Source organism: Thermobia domestica, chromosome 4, assembly GCF_964235325.1.
Source record: "Thermobia domestica chromosome 4, izTheDome1.hap1.1, whole genome shotgun sequence".
In the NCBI taxonomy this organism is placed as follows: domain Eukaryota; kingdom Metazoa; phylum Arthropoda; class Insecta; order Zygentoma; family Lepismatidae; genus Thermobia; species Thermobia domestica.
In genome coordinates, this window is record NC_137457.1 from 263,731,139 (window position 1) to 263,753,777 (window position 22,639).

Below are 22,639 nucleotides of genomic sequence, written 5' to 3' on the forward strand. Positions count from 1 at the left end.
GCCTGTTTAGGCAATGAGTTTGCCAGTTACCCAGTTTATTTAGCCAAATGAGACAAGCGGCCACAGCCTGAGCGCCTGCCTGTCGCTTCCACTATTTCATCTAACACACTGTTCACAGACTGCCAGCAGCTCGGGTTTAGCGTAGGGATGGTCACAAAGTTTCGGTTCCAGCGGAACCGGTTCTTGGAGATCCGGTTTTCACAACCGGTTCCAGACCTGGATCCGAAAAACCGGTTCCGGAACCGGATCCGTTCAGACCCGAAAACCGGTTCCACCAGAAACCGGTTCTGGCCATCCCTAGAAATCACCTCCCTAATGCTGTCGGTGTTGTTTTGAAACACTATGTAGGCCTATATATAAAAATCTGAAAAGAAATGAATTTGAGTGAAATTGTGTAATTAAAAGCACTAAATGTTTACATGTAACTTTTTTTACTGTCTTACAAAAAAAAAAAAAAAAAACGAGCTTACACAAATATTAAATTTATGAATATGGTTACGACCTTTGTCTTAATAAATGGATGACTTCATTTTGATATAATTAAATTGAAACAACACAGTTTAAAGTGGAATTATATCGCCACAATATATTAACGTAAAAATACATAAATATTAGTGGTCTATAATTACGCCGCTCGTTCTGTTCTAAAGCAATTTGAAACAATTCAGTTAACAAATTGCAATTAAACAGTCTTAGTGGTTTTAAATTGACAAATTGTCTACATGCTAGTGACATCTATTAGAATCAGTCAAGCAGCGCAAAGCGACACCTATTAGCGTGATTTTTTACTATTAGGAATCAATATACTACATACACTGACATGTTTTCTCTTTTATAATTAGGGGCTCTACACACACATTGACAAGTCTCGGTAGTAAAATATCAAATTTCGTCAGACTTTCAGCATTTCATTCATTTCTCATCGTCACCGTCTCCTTTAGCCTAGCCGGTACAAACGTGGGACGTAAAACTTAAAAGATTTCGAGTCGATGGACAATCTTGCCGCCCCTGGCGAAATCTGAAATGCTACTGATTTCAAGACAGTATAATAATCAGAAATTTTAAAAAAAAGAAAGAAAAAAAAACTATAAATAAGGTGACATGTTTGTTGTAATTATAATTTCGATAAGGTCAAATACAATCTATTAAATAAAAATTAGAAGTTTCAAATATTAAAATGTACACTTTATAACCACATAAGAAGCTAGTTTGTAGGCAGCTAGTGGTCGAAGTGAGACGGTATGCGGTGGTATGCCATACCGCCTCTGGTTTTTCAGTGATGACGGCATACCGTCTCTGATTTTTCAATGATAAAAACATTCCATCACTGGAGAGTAGATGCTAAAATACCTTTAATAAACCAATTTTTATACACAGTAATTGACAAATAGCTTTGTATGTAGAAAGATTTTATTTCTTATGTAGAAATAATTTCTAAGTTGACAACACCGACAATTTTGTTATCTTTTTCCTACCTTTTGCTTTTAAAATGAGGTGTCTTCAAAGAAGTTCACTTAGTTTATATTTTGATATGCCATATTGAATTGTTTCTTTCTTATGTGCATGTGTGTCTTCTTGTCTTAGTGCATATAAATGTAATGTTTTGAGCACGGGTGGGTTTAGGGGTTGTCTGTTGTCGGGGTGGATCTTCCGGGGATCTGGAATACCCCTGTCATGTAGGGGCTCCGGGAATTTTCCCGCAAGAAATTGTTAATATAAAAACTCGGTTCTTGAGCATTATCGTGTAGCCTATAATTCTCTATAATATAAGGGGATTACTTTTATTTTTTTTGGGGGGGGGAGTTGTTGGCAGGAGATCAAAGTCTGTCTATGTCCTCTTCCCCTGTACTTACAAAGAAGCTGTCCAATGGTTTTAAGTCATTATGTAAACAGAAATGGAATCTTTTACTCAGCATACCCTCATTGTATTTCAACTTAGCCGGTATGTCGAGCCAAAATCGTAATAAAACATACCATCTCTGTGCCTTTTTTCTACTTTGAACACTGTGGGCAGGAACACTTTTAGACTAGTAGTTAATTATTATTATCATTATTAAGCATCTAAAAGTTGTAGTCCGAAGTAGGAAAACTGTAATTTTATTACCATCACAACCTTGATATAAAAAGCACGAAATTTGATATACATGATTCTATTTAGTAGTATTTATAGTGTGTCATTGATTTGTGCGAATTTCATATGGATAACGCAGATCGAAGGACTTTGATTTGTTGGCATAGATTAAGGAATTTCGTTGGGTGGATAGATCCTTAATCTATGTTATTGGCTTATATTTAATGTATCTTTTCAGCACAGAAGTTACACTACAGTGGTGTAACCAGGTTAATAATTGCAATGTCGCAAAATTGCGTGAAGGCATATACCCCAGGGTGCGAAATCCCGGGGGGGACGGGAGGGATTTCCCCCCCACCAAAAATTTTACACTTGCTTTTCCCCCTCACCAAAATCTGTAAGGGGGTACACCTTAATAGGAAAATATAAGTAGGTCTATAAAGAAAATTTTCAGACAAACAATAATTTTAAATGCATGCTGCTTTAAAAAACGTAGTTTATTTGTAAAAGGATCAGGTGTTTAACTCTTTCGGTTGTTCGGTTGTTGACGAGATGAAGACCTTTATTCTCTAGCGTACCAGTTCCATGCAAAATTGGTAAAATTTCTCAAACAAACAGATTGTTTTTCAATTTCAGTGGACGAACAGGTTTGCGGATAAGCACTTGCTGTTATATGAACATATGTGGACTGTCGTTTTTATAAATTAGTGCCTGTAGAAAATGCCGATGCAAAATCCCTTAAAGAAAAAATTATTCAAGCATTTTCCGAAGATGGCATAGATATTTTTAATCTTAAAGAAAAGCTGGTTGGATTTAGTTCGGACGGGGATGCAGTGTTTACTGGGAGAAACGAAGGTGTTGCTGCTCAAATTAGAAGAAATGTCAACCCGTGCCTAATTTGCGTACACTGCATGGCACATCGAATTGATCTTGTTTCTAAAAGAGTTTTTGGTGTTGTGAATGCTGTTCACAACTTTGCATGTTTGTTAGGCGAACTTTACCAGGTGTTCAGTAAGTCATCTACAGCTGCAACTCTTAAAAGTATCACGACAGTCACAGATGCCGCAGGACAAAAATTTGAACGATTACAGTGGTTCGGATTTCACCTTAAACTGTAAGTCCACATTTCATAGCCTCGCTGCTGGAAAGGGTCATTAAACTTAAATCAGCAAATCAATCGTATTATAGTCAGTAGCGTAGCCAGGATGTGTGTTTGGGGGGGGGGGAGCAAGTGCTGTTATAGGTACACATAGAAAAATTATAAACAAAAAATATATAAACATAAAAATATATAAAAAATTACAAACATCAAAGTACCAAAGTACATTGCCGGACCCCTTTGGGGGACGGCCCCTCTGGCCCCCCCTTCCCTACGCCACTGATTATAGTGTTTGTGCTTTTATTTTCTAAAGTTTATTATTATATATTCACCACGGCTAAGGAAGACGGTCATGATGAGATGAATTATAATGGTTGATTAGGATAGTGGAAGGAAGCGAGAGGACCCCGAGAAAACCCCCACACAATTGTTTGTATACCACAAGCAGAATTTGGCGCGAGCTAGGATCCAGCCGATGATTCCACGCACCTGAGGTGAGCGCTCTACCACTGAGGCAACACGGCTTTTTGTTGTCTATCAAGTATTTGTATTGAAATTATTATTTATAATAATATATTCTTGCTAATAATACAATATAGATACATAATATTATTTAGACTTACAAAGGTGACCGTATATCTGAACGACCAAACTGAAACACTACGTACGTAGCGAAGAAACGAGAATTTCATAAATAATACTAAAAACTATACTCTGACTCTACAGGTCATGAGGATCTATGGCTTGCCAGGTGGAGCGCTTCAAGTGAGTAGTTCTAATGCTTGGTTAGGACATCGGTTCTCAGGGACTATTATTTCTGACTTATATATCTCTACTGCTATTTTCGCGAATGTAATCTTCAATATAATGGTAAACACAAGGGTACTGTGCTCCCACTAGAGTCTAACCCTGGACCATACGCACCGAAGTGTATATTAAATGCAGTAGATAAGTTACCAATTTTGGTTAAATGAATAAATAACATTAAAGTATTTTTAAATAACAATTACGACTAGTTTGAACACTTATTATTATTATTATTGTTAATAATAATAATAATAATAATAATAATAATAATAATAATAATAATAATAATAATCCATTAATATTTCAATTTTTTGGAGGCTCCACGAAGCATTAGTGTAGATCGCTGAACTTCTTCCCCCCACCATTTTCAAATGATTTCGCACCCTGATATACCCCCATATTATCTATCTATCTATCTATCTATCTATCTATCTATCTATCTATCTATCTATCTATCTATCTATCTATCTATCTATCTATCTATCTATCTATCTATCTATCTATCTATCTATCAATCAATATGTATATGTCGAATAATCCCGGCGTCAGGTCGTCACTGCAACTGGAAATACGAGTCTGGCACCTACTAGTTTTAACGTTCGTATTTCCTATTTTTAATTACTAACCAAATATTATTAAGACAAAACCGATTTAAATCGAGATATAAAAGTGATAATAATAGTAGTATAAGTAATAACAACATATAATTTAGGAACTTGAAGCTGCCGAAGGACTACTATTTACAAGAAGAAAGAAGAGCTCCTTCGTGACTAAGCGGTTAGGGTATGTGTCTTTTGTGTGGGAGACCGGGGTTCGATTCCCGGGGAGAGCTCATGTGGTTCGGATTCCACGTTAATCAGTAGGTCCACGTCTCATATATCCTTGTTACTAAAAGGGACGCTAAACTTAAAACCAAATCAAATCAAACCAAAAGAAAGAAGTTCTACATAGAGCATAGGCTCTCAACAACGTTATTTTTGTCATTCTAGATAAGACATTGCTTTCTTGTAATTCAAGTAGCTAATTCACGGTGTTGGTTAAACTAAAAAGAGAAACAAAATTTGTTGCCACGAAGCCCTGAAGTGCTTAAGTCGGTCAGTTGAAGATTTTAAGTTAAGGTGATGATATGAGCGCATCGCGAATCCTTTCTTTGGATTGTTTGGTTTTCTCGACTTCTGTCATTCAAGAAGATGCTCAATTGTCTTCACGATGTATATGGAAAGCGACACTGCCAATGCTATCTCGTTTGCTGTGTTAATTACTAGCCAGCGCCAAAAACTGAAGAGAGAATATTTCCTATTTCTATAAGGAATCGAACTTGAAACAACGCACAACTAACACACGCAAATTAACAATTGAAGGGTTGAATCCAAGAACCAGATAAGTCCATTAAAAAAAAAATACTGAGCTGCCTGTTTCTTGCTCTAACTTCAAAATGAACACTTATGTAGATACCTCCTTGTATTATAACACAGTATATAATCATCGGACCCACATGATTCTTGCACACAATGTAGAGTGATCTTTTCCTAACGGAACATGTGAAAATTTCAAAATTCGCTAAAAATGAACTTATCTGGTTCTTGAACCCAACTCTTCAATTTACCTTGGCAGCGTGTACTTCTTATCATTATTGAGTGTACTCAATTAACAAACATTCATAGGATAATACGATACTAATTTACATTGGAATTATTAGCACTTAACAACAACGATTTGAAAGTAAGTGAAGGAAAGATTTTCAGGGTCTATATTTAAAAATGTCATACCTACATTTCCTAGTATAACTTAGGAAAACTCTGGATATATCTCAATTCATATGGTCAGCCATGGGATTCGAACCCAGCACATCTCAATTGCGAATCAAGAGCGTTAACCACGGGCATACGACTAATTAAAATTATTACGAATGGAAGTCGAAATAAAATTTACTAAATGTAATTCAAAACTGATCAATTGTTTTTCTGAATGTTCGCAGAAAATGATGAAGTTTCAAATCTTCAGATTTATTCCTGTCTGAGATTTGCACCAAACTGAAAGTGACTATTGGCGTCTCGTATTCACATTAGTTATCGAACCAACTTATGAAGCCATGTACCAAAGTTTGAACAATCTTCGTCAGTAAGGACATATATATATGGCGGAGTTTTTGGAGCCGTCTCGTCATTATATGCAGTGAGAAAACACAAAAGAATATTTCGTCTTTTGTTCCATGCTATACGTGGGTTTCAATCAAGGAGGACAAAAATATTGCTAAAATCCAATGTTTAACATTCATATTTCATAATTATATAGATTGTTAATTTCTTACGTGCCTTTAAGAGCAGTACCAGGGCAGCGGCGTCATTTTAGACTGCGGGTCTGTGGTAGCTCAGTGGTAGAGCGCTCACCTCTGGTGTATAAGATCCTTGGTTCGATCCCACACGTGCCAAGTGAGCTTTGTGGCGAACAAACACCGTGTGCATGGGTTTCCTCGGGGCTCTCCCAGTTCCTTTATTCCACCATTTCATTCATTTTTCATCTCACCGTCTCCTTTAGCCTAGCCGGCATAACCGTCGAACGTAAATATTTCATTTCATTTCATTCATTTTAGGTTGCAATTGCCACTCTCTTGAGTTTGAAGTGTGTATATATACTATTAATCAATGTTATATACATCTGTTTTCAACACTGAAGTTAAAAGCCTTTTACTTCACGTAGCCCTTCAAGTGTATTATAATGCTGAATCGAAACCATAAATGAACCCCCATTGACATTCGAAGTGAGGACTACGCGCTTCCAAGGTACTTATGTTAAAATAAGTTATTTTTTTTTTTTTTTAGATATATACATTCAATGAATAAACTAGTATTACAGTCATTTTTCAAAATCTAACAAACAGTTATATAATACTTCCTCACTTCCAAATCTGGAAAACGGAATTTTTAATACATGAAACAACCCCTTCTGATTTATTATTTTACTATATATCATCATATATATTCTGTCATTATTGGCAGGTAATTTGCTGCAACTGAAAAGCTTCCATGTTCCATGGTGTTCCGCTAACCTCTTCGCCTTCATGTACGATTTTTTTTGTTTCAATATCGTCCATTAATTGTAGTCTCCTTCGCCACTCCCTCTCTTTCCTGTCACCATACGTTCTAAAACGTCCCTTATGGAATCGTTCCTTCTTATCCAATGTCCCAACCAGTTTCTCTTCCTCTTCTTAATAATATCTAACATTGTTCTTTTCTCCTCTATCATTTCTAATACTCTCTTATTCGTTTTCCGCTCGACCCAGCTAATTCGTTCCATTCTTCTTCACACCCACATTTCGAAAGCTTCTAGTCGTTTTTCGTCATTTTTTCGTAATGTCCATGCATGTTATTTTAATATGTAATATCCTGTTTAATAGACATATTTATCTTACATATGTAGGTACTATATATCTTCTGGTGGCGCGGTGGCTCAGTGGTAGAGCGTTCACCTCCGGTGTTTGGGGTCCGTGGTTCGATCCCAGCTCGCGTCGTGTGGACTTTGTGATGGATAAACACCGTGCTCGTGGGTTTTCGCGGTGTTCTCCCACTTTCTTTATTTCATTCATTTCTCATAATCACGGTCTCCTTTAGCCTAACCGGCATAACCGTGGGACGTAAAACAAATATTTCATTTCATTTTATATATCTTCTGATTAAAATTACGGAACAATTATTGCTTTATAAGTTAGTTCAGTTAAATTAAAGAAAATAACATTTCTTTTTTTTTTTCAATAAAAGTCTAATATCGATCTACCGGGGCCGAACATCTATAGAAAACCAACTTTATGTTATTATGTATGGAAATTGTCAGATCCGGCAACATTGATTTCCCTTCTTAGCACGTACTCACTCATTCGCTGATGTAATATTTTGTTCTACATGGTGATAAATGTGATTGTTGGTCACCGTTGGTGGCCGGCAGAATTGCAGGCAGCTATGAGTGCGTGTCCATTCAAAATACATTGAAGTGGATTTTGTTTGCGTTAAAATGTCAATGGTGACGGTCTATGTGAATAGCCCCTTAGGATATATGCAACTGCAATACGATGCGAATTAAAGGCCTGCTACAAGCTAACAGCCTATATATATAAACTATTGCGGCAAAAAAGACTTGAAACATATTTAGGGTTATTGTTCTTATTTATAATAGTACTAATGATTCAAGACATGTAAATTAATGCCTAATTAGTGTTGTAACTTTAAAAATTGACACACTAAAGCAAGAAGTAGAAGTATGCAGGAAGAATAATGTAATTTTGTCGATTACATTGAAAGAAAACATAGAACATTAGAGGTTTAAGTTGAATAAATGAAATATGTTTAAGAAATAGGGAAACAGGAATTTCTAATAATAATAATAATAATAATAATAATAATAATAATAATAATAATAATAATAATAATAATAATAGTAATAATGTGCGTCAGTTGAACTATTACAATTAAAAGTATAAAACAAACTGTTTGTTTCGATTTCCAACTCTATTTTGGTAAACAGTAGTTTTTCTTTCCATTTTAACAGCATACATATCATGTTTTACTTATTGCATTTATTATCTTCCTAAAAATAGAGAGGGAGAAAGCTTCTACTTGCCGATCAATTATCAGGTTCGGGAAATGTCAGATGTTCTGGTGCCTTGAAGTGAGGCTAACTCGGGGTCAGCTCGTCAGCCCACAATGCACAGAGCCACTGGTCGCCATGTTGCTTTCGGAGATGGGACGTTGTGGTTTTTGGTGCGAGTGTTGTGTATAGTGCGCGTTTTGATAACGTAATTCATATATATTCTTTTTCTGAGGATTTTCATAATGAATTTTTGTGTGTCATGGATAATTTGAATCGAGTGTTATTGCCAGGTAGGTGACGTACTAGGGAAAATAAAATCCCTGAAATAGCTGGGTTCGTAACTTCTGCATCTTGCAACATGGCTGACAATCTAAATCAGAAGACACCTAAAGTGAACGAGAAAACTAAACTTTGTAATGCTGTACATCGTACTACAAGTGAGACGATTCGACTCGGAGAACCCGAGAAAATAATCATTCACCCTACGTCGTTGACGTCAGGAACCTCAAATCAGAAAAAGAAGACACCGTCCTTCCAAATAACTAGTGTTACAGTAGGGTCTAGGTTAAGTAACGATGGAGGTGATGATTCAGCTGACGATCTGGACGAATCACATACGGAATCGGATGTTATAGATAGCTCAAGAATAACAGATATCGAAAATGAAACCCCAAGTTACTCAGAAGATACATTTTCCAAGGATGACATTTTCTTTAACCCATCTACAACGTCTTTAGGAACAGCTCCTGTTATTCCTACAAGTTCACAGTATGGTTTAGCAATAGTAGCCGAAGGAAGCAATTTAAATCTTGGTGCTAATATTTCTGGTGATGTTCATGTAAGTGTGTCTGATAATGTTATTAATATTGATGCAAAGACTGAAGAAAGAGACCATGGTCATAGCCGTAATGAGCGTTTTAAAGTGGTTAAAATTGAAAGTACAGAACCGTTTCGTAGAGGGAGGTGGATATGTATGGATTATTTAGATCATACGACTGTGCAACCACAAACTAATGTAGTTAAGGAAGATGCAAGTGTAACTTCAACAAGTGTGCCAACAACGGCACAGTATATTCAGAGTGATGGTATTGTTTCTGATAATACAATCGTGCATGTTGTTGACGATCAGAGTGGTGTTGATCATACCGGTGCTAAAGCAGTGTCAATGCAAGATCACCCTGCAATGGTGCAAGCACAAGTGTCTCATCCCGCTATGGGACAAAGTCAGCCTAATTTCCCCACAATATCTCCAAGTCAAAATCAAATCCCTTCCCAACCAGTTGTCCAGCCTTCCCAACACCAAACGCTACCCCAAGTGCAGCAAGGTATGGCTCAGGTTCCCCAACAGCATATCCAGCAAGTTCAGCCTAAGCCACAGTATTACGCCCAGGGACAACAGCCACCACATCCTGGTTTCCCTACACATCAAGATCAGGGGCAAATTCAGCAGCAGTTAGCCCAAAGTACACCTGCACAGCAAGTTCCCATGAGTAATCAGAATATTGTGACTGCGGTACCAAGCAGTTTGCCTAGTAGTCAACAAGCGCAGAGCGTTACAGTAACCCCAAATATGCAGGTGGGTCAGCAACAACCACAGAAACCCGTTCAAGCGCCACAGCAAACTGTTTCGGCACAGACTCAAACAATCCCCCAGCAAAACATGCCTCAGCCAATTCCAGCTAGTATTCCACAGCCCCAGCAATCTCAAGTCGCAGCTACTATGCCCCAGCCGCAAGTCCCGCCACCAGGGGGTGAATATATAAATATAGCAATGACCCAACAGCAACAGGCTGTGTCCCAATCTCTGCCTGCCAGTCAGGCAGCTGTGTTGCCTCCTCATATAAACCAGGTGAATATTCAAGCAGGAAATATTCATCCAAATAGTCAGACTAGTGTTCCACAGACTGTCCCTGTTCATAATAATGCTTCCACTCTCATATCAAATGTAAATATTCAGCAACCACCCCAACAAGGAGCGTATATTCCACAAGCAGCTGCAATGCCTCCGAGTCAGAATCCTCCTCAGGTCAACCAAACTCCTATCCTTCCTCAGACTGTTCCAACCCAAGTCCCTAGCTCAGGAGGTCCAAGTTTTACGCATCCTGTAGCACAAACGACAGTGACGCATCAACCGCGAACAGACGCTTCGTTTACGGGACAAAGAACTGCTCAAGTGCCACACCAAACGGTAGGATTGGAACAAGTTACCATTGATGGTCAGGGGGATGTAGGTGTGTCTGGTTCTGGCCTTCTGGAGTCATTAGTTGAAGTCACCGCTGGAAACGAGGACGGCCAACAAGCAGGCGAGGACGCTGAAAGGTAAGTTTAAAAATGTACCTTGTACAGTTAGTTCGTAAAGAGTTAAGTTCAGAAGTTTTTCATTCAGTGATTAAGTTCTTAGGAACCGGTTCCGTGCGGTTCATTGTGCTAACGAAACTTCGTTCTCGCTAATTTGCCGAAATTGTGGCTAAGATAAGTATAGAATATTGTAGTTTTATATATATATATATATATATATATATATATATATATATTGACAGCTCTTGGTAGGGATAGTTGAAAAAGATAACGAATAAGAGCTGTTTTTACTTGATTTAATAGAATGCGTATTCAGTATTTATTAAAACCGTATTTATCCAAGTTATAATTAAACTGCGAATGTTAAAAGAAAAAAAGTCATCCTCAACATGCTTTCAGAAAAGTAACATAACTTGTGGAATGTTTTTTCTTTTTTAAATATATGTAATTTCTGTAGTATTTTAACGTAATTGCCCTTGTACTTCCATACTCCTCTTTGTATTAACTTGTTTGCTCATTAGTGAAACATTTCCAGGTATGTTTGGTTTCTAACGTTTCTATAAAGCAGCATTAGGCGAGTTGTCCAAAAGTACCTAGTGTAAGGTTAGCAGTAAATTTTTATAGAAACGTTCATGGCTGAATTGGGTGTTCTTGGGTTCAGAGTACCGGTACATGCTCCTGTTTGTCAGAATCATATGTAATGGTTAAAATTGAGTTGCTGAAATAAATTTAAGTTGGTATTTAATATCGCACAAATCCACCGACTGCTCCGGAGCTGGTAGTTGTGACTACTAGAGTTGTAAATGACCTCATTTGTGTATACCCACTGTCGCTGACGCGCCTGCTACCTATGGGCGCTACCGTTCGGACCGTCTACCCTAAATCGATTAGGTAACATTCGTTTTTTATTTTTCCATCTAGTATATGTTGGTTCCTGTTCTGTGCACTGTAGTTTTTATGCCGGTATGTCCACACTACTTTTATACTCGTCACAGTTATAAATAACGAACCATGATCACTACCAAGTAAGACAGAGTAGAGTCATTGCCAAGTGATTTGGGAGAAAAACTAAATAATAACCAATATGAATGTTGGAACTGTACAGTTACGCAATGGTAGAGTTGCCCGTTACAGAATAAAGTACATTCCCCCCCCCCCCCATGTGAATGATAAGCTGATGAAACAGTGTTGTGTGTACACATTTGGATGCAAGTTTTAGTACCTTCAGGTTGAATTGATCTGTGCCTTAACGGTGTTAAAAATCTGTGCAGTCTTTCTTTCTTTAAGCTCATAGATTTAAATTAGGGATTACTTTTTTTAATGAACTGGACGATTTGCTTTTTTAATCTATTTAAATGTCCCTTACTTTGTGAAAATTAAATTTCCTGAGGTAGAAGTTTAATATTTAAGCAGGCCTGATGTTCAAGTTATGTATAATGCAAATTCATGTTGAAAAAGGAAAGCAGATTGAACTAGACTTGATGAATTCAATAAAATTATATCATTTACGTTCTACTTCAGTTCGAAGTAAACGGGGAAATAATTGCTCCACATACATCAATAGTCGAAAAAGTAAACATGTCCTAGGTTACTAAAGTAGTATTAACCTAGTAAATGAGTAGTAATCGTGAAAAAAAATAAGTAGTAAACCTATGTGATACATATCTTACAGCGTTTATCAATAAACCATGAAAGAAATTTTAAAGTATATATGTGGGGGAAAAAAAAGACTTAAATCGGGTCATATTTCGAAGTTTAAACGGATAAATTGTTTAACAGTGAGGGTGATCATTTTTAAGTTACCGGTAACTAAAATGAAAGTGAAGTTTTTTTTTTTTTTTTTTTAACGAGAGAGAGAAGGAAAAAATACATCGTGATAACCTAAATAAATCTTAAGAGAACGCTGAAGAGGGAGAGAAATGTGAGATACCTTTTCGTGTCGAATTTAAGTAGCTAATTTTGTACATTTACTTTAATACGCGATTAGTGCAAGGATGTATTTTTAGTCTTTGTATACCACAAGTAAGTTTTATTAAGGAATTACTAAGTTTCGTAAATAACTGGAGCTGTAGTGAATAGCGACAATTTGCCTTGCACTTCTAAAACAAGTTTTGACATCGCATGGTAACTAAAGTGAACAGTTATACTATTTTTTCTCTTCTTTTTTTCTTTTTTCTTTTTTTGAAAAAAAAAAAAAAGATATCAGTTTGATTTGCTACTAGTTCCTTCCTGGTTAAAACATGTTAGAATCTTAGTTTGTAGATGAGCTTTGTTTACCCTCCGCGAAAGAGCTTTAAGTTCCAAAGAGAGTTGTGAGAAACTTAACATCTTGCGGTAGAATTGGTTATGTTAAATTTTGTCGTCCCTTTCAGCCGAGCCTATATGAGAGGTGACCGTGAGCGTAACGTGGTATTCGAACCATATGAGCCTCCGCTGGGAATCGAACCCGGGTGTCCCGCGCTGAAGACTTAGTGATGTAATTATTCATACGAATAGTACCGGTATTTATAAGATTTGCAAAAGGGGATAGGCAATATGTCAAAAATTTTAATAACCCATTTTAAATGGGTTAACAGGAACAGTACTCACCACCATGATCAGGGCGTAATTGTGAATACCGTTTCTTTCAGGATGGACATTATCCTATGGCTGAAGCAATGCAGAAGCTACATATGTTGCAATGAGATCATGCAGTGAATTGCGTAAAAAGCAAGAATAAAAGAGTTTAACCTGACATGCATGAGTACAAGGGAATATTTTATAGTGGAGGATACAAATTATGAATAATTTATCCAGGTTTCTAAATTTATTGAAGTTAAAGAGAAGAGTAGTGTTGTTAATAGAATTCTTTATGTATAGAGATGAATAAATTAAGACGGATCCTTAGCAGTTATTTATGCTGCATTTCTTCAAAGTGTTGATATACTTTTCCTTTTAATTTTCTGTGGCATAAAAAAAAAAAAAAAAAAAAAAAGCCCGAGTTATAAGTACAGTGCAATAAAATTGCATGTCACATTTTCAAGTTTTCTTATAAATAATGTCAGTACAGGTATACGAATTGGAGCAAATTTTCCTATAATATAAAGAGAACGGACGTCGTTGTAATTTACTGAAAGTTTTACTCAAATTATTACTTCAGTTCAGCGAAAATTACACAGGAACAAGTAAGGAGGCTCAGTACAGTGTGGAGACAATTATGAAATAGCTACATTGTGAAAATAGAAGAAGTAGGAATCTTATTGTTCCGGGATTATTTCTTCAATAATATCTTTTTCTTATTCGTTTGTCTTCTGGTATGCAAGAATCATAGGTAGCCCTTTATCTTTACCAGTTAAAAATAGACCACTGTATACCAGAAGAAAAACTCGGATGTAATAAGAATTAGCACAAGATACAATCCCGGAGTAGAAAAATGTTCGTCAAAGTTGACAGGAGTAAGTTCAACTAAAAACTGCAGCTTTTTTTTTTCAAACGTCACGATGGTTTTAAAAAAAAAAGCGCGTTGAAATGCATACCTTAACATATTATTGATTGATCTAAGTCTCTTTTTAAATGGGCCATAGAATCCTGCTGTATAGTCGTCAGCAAAGGGATGTAGCCACGCCATACAGGTTCTTTTAGTAATTACTTCGGTAGCAAATGTGTTCAAGTTAAGTATAGGGCTCTCTTCATGTTAAGAAAAAGACTGTGATTCAAATATTCTCTTCGTCTGTAGGCCTAGTCCAACTTCTTACGTGTTTGGATTCGAAACTTGTTTGGTGAATTAACCACTTATTTTTGATGTACTCTGGGAATCCTAATCAGATGATTATTTTCCTAGAATGATTTCGGCAGTAAGTGAAATCACCAAAAGCTTGTGCACCGGTAAATAGTAGTGTCTCAATTGTTTTTATTTAAGCATATTGGTACTATCAAGTTGCGATTAAGTGTAAGTAATCACCAGCGTTTTAAAATGTTTGTCCTACTTCTTTCTTTCTTATATATATATATATATATATATATATATATATATATATATATATATATATATAAAGCTAAGTTAAATAAGATGTAAGTCTTTGTAACACCAAAGCTTTTCATTTAATGTCATGTTTTCGAAGGCAGTAAGTTTGCTTGCTGAAATTATTCCAGGAGAATAAAAATCAGATTAATATACCAGACTGTATCTGTGTTTAGATTTAATGATTTATGGCCACACTCCTCACCGCTTTTATTTATTTATTTATAAAGTTTAATAAATAATGGAAAGATAATACAATTTGAAACTTAAAAACGAAACCATTTCATCCCCAAAATGGCCTTATGTAAAAAGTAATACAGTATGTGGTGATACAACGCAGAATGCTACTTTTCGTACGAAAAATCTTAACTCGCTGACAAATTCGGTCAATGTTGCCAGTTTAATTTTCGACTACTTTATGCTATACCGGTATTAAATTGTAGTAATTTCTGATTGCCTTGTTCTTGGATAAATTGAGAATTTGTTAATTTTGGTTTAATAAAAGAAGGCAAAACGAAATAAAATGAAATGAACTTTTTTTTAGTTTAACGTCCCACGTTTATGTTCTTCAGGTTAAAAGAATCGAATGAATAATGACAGTGACTGATTGTGAAATTAAATTTTTTGTGCTCCCACCGGTTCCACGTGCGTGCGCTAGCCACTAGACGGCCGGGAGGGCTAAGACTCAAACTGAAATATCTAAGAGGTATACACATGAGAAACCCAAACAATCGATATTTCGAATTCATACGTGGTAGATATTTATTAAAACAGCATACAAGCACTTGAATGCCCAAGTACAACATTTAAATTTGCAGTCCGTGAGATTTGAATAAGTAGACATCAATCTGAAGAGTGAGCAATATGCGATTTGTCTGGCGAAAGACTGGGTTAACACATTGCGTGATAAAGCAAAGCGACGAATTCAGTCCCTGACCAAGTTCGATAACACTCTTTTAACTCCTTAAATTTCGTTATCTTATTAATTGTGGATCATCTTTAATTAATAAACGTGTATATCCCTAACGTATTCTAGCTGCGAAATGATTTTTTTTTTTTGTTTAACATCCCACGTTTATGCCTTTTAGGCCAAAGGAGACTACTTATTAATGAAAGTGAATGATTGTGAAATTATTATTATTATTATTATTATTATTATTATTATTATTATTATTATTATTATTATTATTATTATTATTATTTGTGTGTGTGTTGTCCCACTGAAAATCGAACACGGGACCATATATACCATAGCCAGTAGACCAGTGAGGATTAATGCTTCTGTTCTAACTAGACCTCTGTTGAAGGCTATTGCACGAATTAGTCGAAAAATAAGCAGGACATTTGTCACTGGGTAAGGTTTTCCTTAAACTAATAGTTTTAATTTATATTAGTTCAACTGAAAAGAGAGTGGATAAGTTTGGCAGACTATAAAATGGCATGAAAAAAAAAATCTATTTGTGTGATAGTATTTCTAACGGTGTTGATTTAATTATTCTCTTTTCATTTGTTTTTATTGATTTACCGGTATATGAGGTTGTTTTGAGATCAGAAGTATCTTGGAAATCTATTTATATATAAATGGGTCAGAGCCAAAGTGGACTCAAATAATTCGTATCTTTATTCACTTTTTTTACTGATACGCGAATTAAGTCGCTGCATTTCTTTAACTTGGGCTAATAAAAGTCGTAATGAACTAATTTGGAGTAAACTAGTTCTTCTGCACTCTCTAGTTTGTCCATATGTAATTCTGTGTAATGGTTTCACATGTGCAACTGTTTATTTTTGTGTCCTTCTGAAATGATTCTTGACAATTAGATAAAGAAGTATGTAAAGATCAGTACAACGTATTTTTATCAGGTGTCCTTCGTGAATGAGTCGCAGACGTATCGCATTTGTGGCCAGTTAGTCCCGGTTTCGAGTTCAAATGGAGGACATTTTCTCTCGGATGTAAGACGTAAGCCTACAAGCGGTTTGGCTTCCGCTTTAAGCTTATATGACCCCTTCCAGCATAACCCGTTGTTGCATAGTGACACCAAGGCAAAACAAACTTATTTCTGTCCATGTATGAAATAAATACATGGTGCAAATTATTTTGAAAAAAAGTTTAAACAAAAAACTCAAATAATAATAAAAACCATGGTTTTTGCCAACCCTGGGATAGAGAATTAGTGATGAGAGAAAGCATATATACATGGTAAGTTAGTGTTAGCGTACTTAAGATTGACAGCCATCAACCACTAACCTTGTATATGCACATGAAATCCTAATCCGGTGATTCTTTTTTTCCTGAAATGGTTCCAGCAACCAATCTTTTTGTCTTCGACCACAGACTTTAAATAAGTTTCGGTTTCACGAACAATTTTACATGTTATTTAACTACCTTATTTAAAGAAAACCGTAATTGTAGGTGATCACCTACACATATTAAATATCAACAATACCAATATATTAAATAAGATACACTTTATATGAATATATCAATACTTTTTTTTTTTTAAAAAGTTACAACTGTTTTTATGGTTTTCTTTTTAAGAAAATGTTTATATAACACGTAAAATTCTTCGTGATGTCAAAACCTTTTATTTAATGTCGGAAGTTGAAGTCAAAAGAGTTGGTTGCCGAAATCATTCTAGAAAAATAATCAGATTAGGATTCCCAGGGCACATAAAGAAAGAGTTCGGTTTTGGCAGATAAGTACTTGCTTAACAATAGACATTGACACATTTTGGTGACCATAATAACTTACTACTTATTGCGCCCTGTTTTAATTCGTACGATCAGTTTCAGCAGTTTTACCTTCCATCGTCAGCAAGTCGGAGTTCTTTACTGCATAACTATTTCAGATCTCAAAATGTTATCTTGGACTTTTTGAATGCACCGTGTTGAAGAAGATTGACGTCACAAATATCATGTATATTTCCTTTCCTTGAAGGGGAGGGGGGGGAAGGGGTTGAAGTGAAATTCTATTTCGTATGAAAACTTACAAAAAGAGAGTTACTCTTTTGTAACCTCTACTAGAGATCTGTCATCTTAACCACCCCTTGAAGATTCTGCATACAAAAAGTGCAAGGTAACATTTTGTGATGGGAAGTGATTTTCCAGTAAAAGATTCCGATCCTCTGACGATGGCAGGCCAACTGGGTAAACTATTCAGAAAATTCAGAACAGAACGGAATAAGTGGTACGTTCAACCATAATTATTTTCACTAGTATTTAGGAGGAAAGGAGGGGGTAAATTAAACTGAGGAATATTAATAGTAGATATTTCATTCTGTTTATAGTAAATGCAAGAAACTATGCTCGATTTGATTCTTGGTGAAGTATTATTGAAATTAGTATTTTTTCATTCAAACTTATATTTTACGTTACTGTGTTAATTTAAAATTCAAGTGGCATAAAATGGAAATAAATTCACTATTGCGTTGCTATATTGTTCACCAGTACTGCGAATAATCTTGTTTCAGGTCGTGATATAATCATTGAGTTTTTCGTCATTTCTATTTATACATCCTCCCTACTGTCTGGTGGTTAGCGCGGTCCTGCGTTCTAGTCCCGGTGAGAGCATAAAAAAATAATTTCACAATCATCATTTTCGTTGATAATCAGTTTGCTTTAGAGGTACGGTGTCTCAGTCGTAGAGAGTTCACCTCTGGGTGTATGGTTCGATCCCAGCTCGCGCCAAGTCAGCTATGTGGTAGACATATACCGTGTTCGTGGGTTTTCTCGGGGTTCTTCCGTTTCCTCCCACTTTCTTCATTTCTCATCATCACCGTCTCCTTTAGCCTACCAGGCATAACCATGGGATGTAAAACTCTTTTCATAGGTTTCCTTTAGCTAAAAGGGTGAGACGTTAAATTAAAACATTTCATTTCCTTTTTTTTTTTTTTCTATATATGTATAGTCATACTGGAAAGGTCTCTGGATATTTCCGTAAATTACTTTACTTTCTTCTAACTGCTAAGAACAATTTGCTTCGTACGTCATCCTTTTCGAACAGTTACTAAGGCAGAGAAATTGATGTAGTTTGTCATCATTGAATTTTGTGAATGAGAAAAATATTGTAAATAAAAATTTCAGGCGATCTGGCATAAATCGTATCTTCTTTGATTTTTCTTATCTATGGGGAAAGAAGTGATTCAGGTTATAAGGATTAATAGTACGGTAGTAGTTTACAATTTTAAAAGTCCTTAGTTCGAATTTATTTCAATACGTATACGATTTTCCAATTGTGGATGAAAATTTCCCAAATTATGACAGATGTCTTACTAATTTTATTAAAGTACTTAATAATGTTTAAATTAAAAGATTGGGCAAATTGATACCTTTAAAGATCATATTTTTATTAAAACCTATTTATATATTTAGGAGACCAGAGTAAAGTTTGAAAAGTGGGAAAGAACTGCCATATTTAAATAAGTTTATTTTCCTTTCTTGAGTTTGTACATGACGTGGATTTATTATGTACTAGCAGTTTATATACAATATTAATTTTTGTTTAAGTTCTGCTTCGTGAACTAACTTAATGTTTGTTTGTGTTGGTATTATTGTAATTATCGCTAATACATACCCAATTTCTAAATTTTTGCTGGGAAACTCAGCATTATCAAAGACATTACTGTAAGAGATCCTTAACAACAGACAAATCTGAAACCATATTAAATTATCTTAAAACATATTAAATTCACTTCCACTTACATGTATGGCTGCGTTTCGTGTATGTGGTCCTGAGTTCGATTTCCAGTGGATGAGTACAAAATTCAATTTCACAATCATTCACTTCCATTAGTCATCTACCTCCTTTAGCCTAACGGGCAAATGCCTGGGACATTAAACTTTTTTTTTTTTTTTTTTTTTAAGTATAGCTAGTGTGCCGGTATTGTTCGCCAATAATCAAATTTTCATCTTGGCATTATATGTTTATTTGTATTTTTTGTAGTTTCCGTGTACTATAATCATCGAAAATAGATTATTCTTTGTGTTTTGATTAATTATAAAAACAAGAATTTTAGGAATTATCCAAAAAATGGATTTAAAAAATTGCGATCTTAACCAATAAAAATTAGATGTTGGCTCAGGAGCCACAAAATTTTTGAACGGCCTCTAAATCGAGTTTCCGTATATTTTACGGAATAAGGACATCATACTGAGTTTAAGTGGTAGTTTTGGTTTGGCTACACTATATATAGTTCTCCAGATATAAGAGCTACAAGAAAATTTCTGTATGAAATGACACCCCTATAAGACAAACTAATAGATTCAATTATTAAAACTTAAAACTGACACATGATTACAAAATTTAACTTGAATTAACCCTGCTATACATCTGCCGGTTAGTAATTGCTAAAAGTTTCAGTGGAAGCGCCAATCTTCCTCAGCGACGTATTTACAGTGCATCGGCTGCAGACTTATCACATTACATGGCATCAAACGTTGTGGTGTAAAAGTATTAATTTGAATCCATAATAAAACATACAAATACCTAAATATTATCGGTAACGAATGTTTCACCTTTAAATATTCGAACTTTCATAGACCCACTTTGAAACTTCCTTTGATACTAGTCAAAACTTCCCAGATTAGTGCAGATGTAGTAGACGGGTGTTAGTTTGAGACAGAGGCGGATCCAGGACGGACTTCTGGGGGGCGGTGGGTTGTAATACTGGTACTTAGAGCTACTTTTTAAGAGCTCAAAACTCTGGTATGGGTTTTGTTTATGTATAAAATAAGAACTCCCGCCGTGGATCCGCTCCTCATTTGAGACTATAAACAATGGTAATCTCGTGAATAACGTTATGTATTCAATACATTTTCTGTTGCTTGTTGCATGTCGTAAATATCCACTAACTAATACTTCATTATTTCACTTATCACACGATTACGTTGACACACTTCCACTAGGCATTCTACACAAAGCAGTAATTGGAATCTCAATTAAAAAATTCCGAAATTTGCCTCGTCTATTTCCAGGTTATATTGATACAGAAGGCTGTGTCTAGAGAGCAGGAATTTGAACGTCAATGTTATAGTTAGTGTTCTTTTGTCAGTAACATAGGCAACACGTTTGTTCAGTGGTAGAGCGCTCACTCAGTGCGAAGAGCTTCGGGTTCGATCTCTGACCTTATAAAAGTATAATGGACAGTGTCGTTCTTCTTTTTAGGTTTTCTTCTGATTATCTCAGTTTCGTTTCACTAAGTTCACCATTATCATTCTTATTCACTTGGCATTTGGCATCTTTAGCCTATCGGATACAAAGGAGGGTATGAATCTATAGGCGAATCGGCACACCCTTTTCGAAAGTAACAGTTGAAACAAATCTAGATATACGAACGTCAGAAATAAAAATAAATAAATAAAATCAGTGATCTTTTTCATCCAACTTCATTTATATAAGGAAAAAACTTTTTACCCACTATTTTATTCGTATTATATACAGACCTAAATTCCCCATTCGTTACTCAAAGAGATTATACTACAAAAGCAACTATTTTTTATACGTTTATGAATGTTTCTTTTTTTATTTTTTTTATAGTTTGTTATTATTGCTATGCAATTGCGATCAAAGAAAAATTCTAAATATTGTTTTGTTTTAATAATGTTTACTATTGATAAAACACATCCACATGCCGTACTTTTTTGGGAGGGGGTCATACAAACTCCACGAAAGGCATTTATTGAAATCAGAAGTATCTATTTATGTATAAATGGGTCAGAGCTGAAGTAGACTCAAATAATTCGTATCTTTATTCACTTTTCTTACTGATATGCCAAGTAAGTCGTATTCTTTAACTTGTTTCTAATAAAAGTCGTAGTGAACTAACTTGGACTAAATTAGTTCTTCTGTACTCTGCAGTACCTTGAACTTGTCCATATGCAATTGTCTATAATGGCGTCACTTGTGCAATTGTTTATCTTTTTGTCCTTCTGAAATGACTTTTGACAATTATATTAACAAGTATGTAAAGATCAGTACAACGTATTTTTATCAGGTGTTCTTCGTGAGAGTCTGCAGACATATCGCATTTGTGGCCAATTAGTCCCGGTTTCTAGTTCAAGTGGAGGACAATTTCTCTCGGATGTAAGTCGAGAAACGGTTTGGATTCCGCTTTAAGCTTATGTGACCCCTTCCAACATAACCTGGTTGTTGCATAATACCAAGGCGAAACAAACTTGTTTCTGTCCATATGTGATATAAATACATAGAGCAAATTATTTAAACCAAAAAAAACCTGGCTTAAACAAAACAAAAAACCGTTTTTTTTTTTTTTCAATAAAAACCATGGTTTTGCCAACCTCGATAAGTAATTATTTCATAAATAGTATAGAGATTTGGAAATGAAACAGGCACAGCGTTGACGATATATTGGTATCTTTGGTAAGATGAGATATAAGGAATTATAGAGTTTAAAGGGCACGAGTCAGCTTTCAAAATCTCCATCATGAGCCTGAATGTCGGCCCGGAATCAAGCGGGCCACTCGTCAATAAAATTACGGACAGAGTCGATGGTGGAGTGGCGGGCTGTTTTTACCAAGGCTTCAAGGAGTACACATTAGTCTCTTTTCTCACAGGCTATTGATTGAAACACTAACCACAATTTGTAATCGAACGGATTCAGATCGAACTCCTGAAAGGCCATCTTGTATATATATAAAAGAGAACGTACAATTCTTTGTCCGCTCATCACGCTAATACGGCTGAACCAATTTCTTTCATTTTTGGGGGGTTATTAGGATTTGGACCCTAGATGGTTTTTATCATATCACTTTAATTTTTAATTAC

General features: G+C 35.5%; 1 protein-coding gene across 4 annotated transcripts in view; it reads left to right on the plus strand.

Annotated features, from left to right (window-relative positions):
- Window positions 1-8,612: 8,612 nt before the first annotated feature.
- LOC145684041 (uncharacterized) overlaps window positions 8,613-22,639 on the plus strand; it is a 491,127-nt gene continuing 477,100 nt past the window's right edge. Inside the window, exon 1 of one of the 4 annotated variants that reach the window (XM_081755869.1) lies at window positions 8,613-10,880. In XM_081755869.1, coding sequence (XP_081611995.1) covers window positions 8,920-10,880 — 1,961 coding nt within the window. In that variant the 5' untranslated portion in view covers window positions 8,613-8,919. The remainder of the gene's footprint in view (window positions 10,881-22,639) is intronic. The other 3 variants (XR_014131232.1, XM_081755868.1, XM_081755870.1) reach the window with 3 other exon arrangements.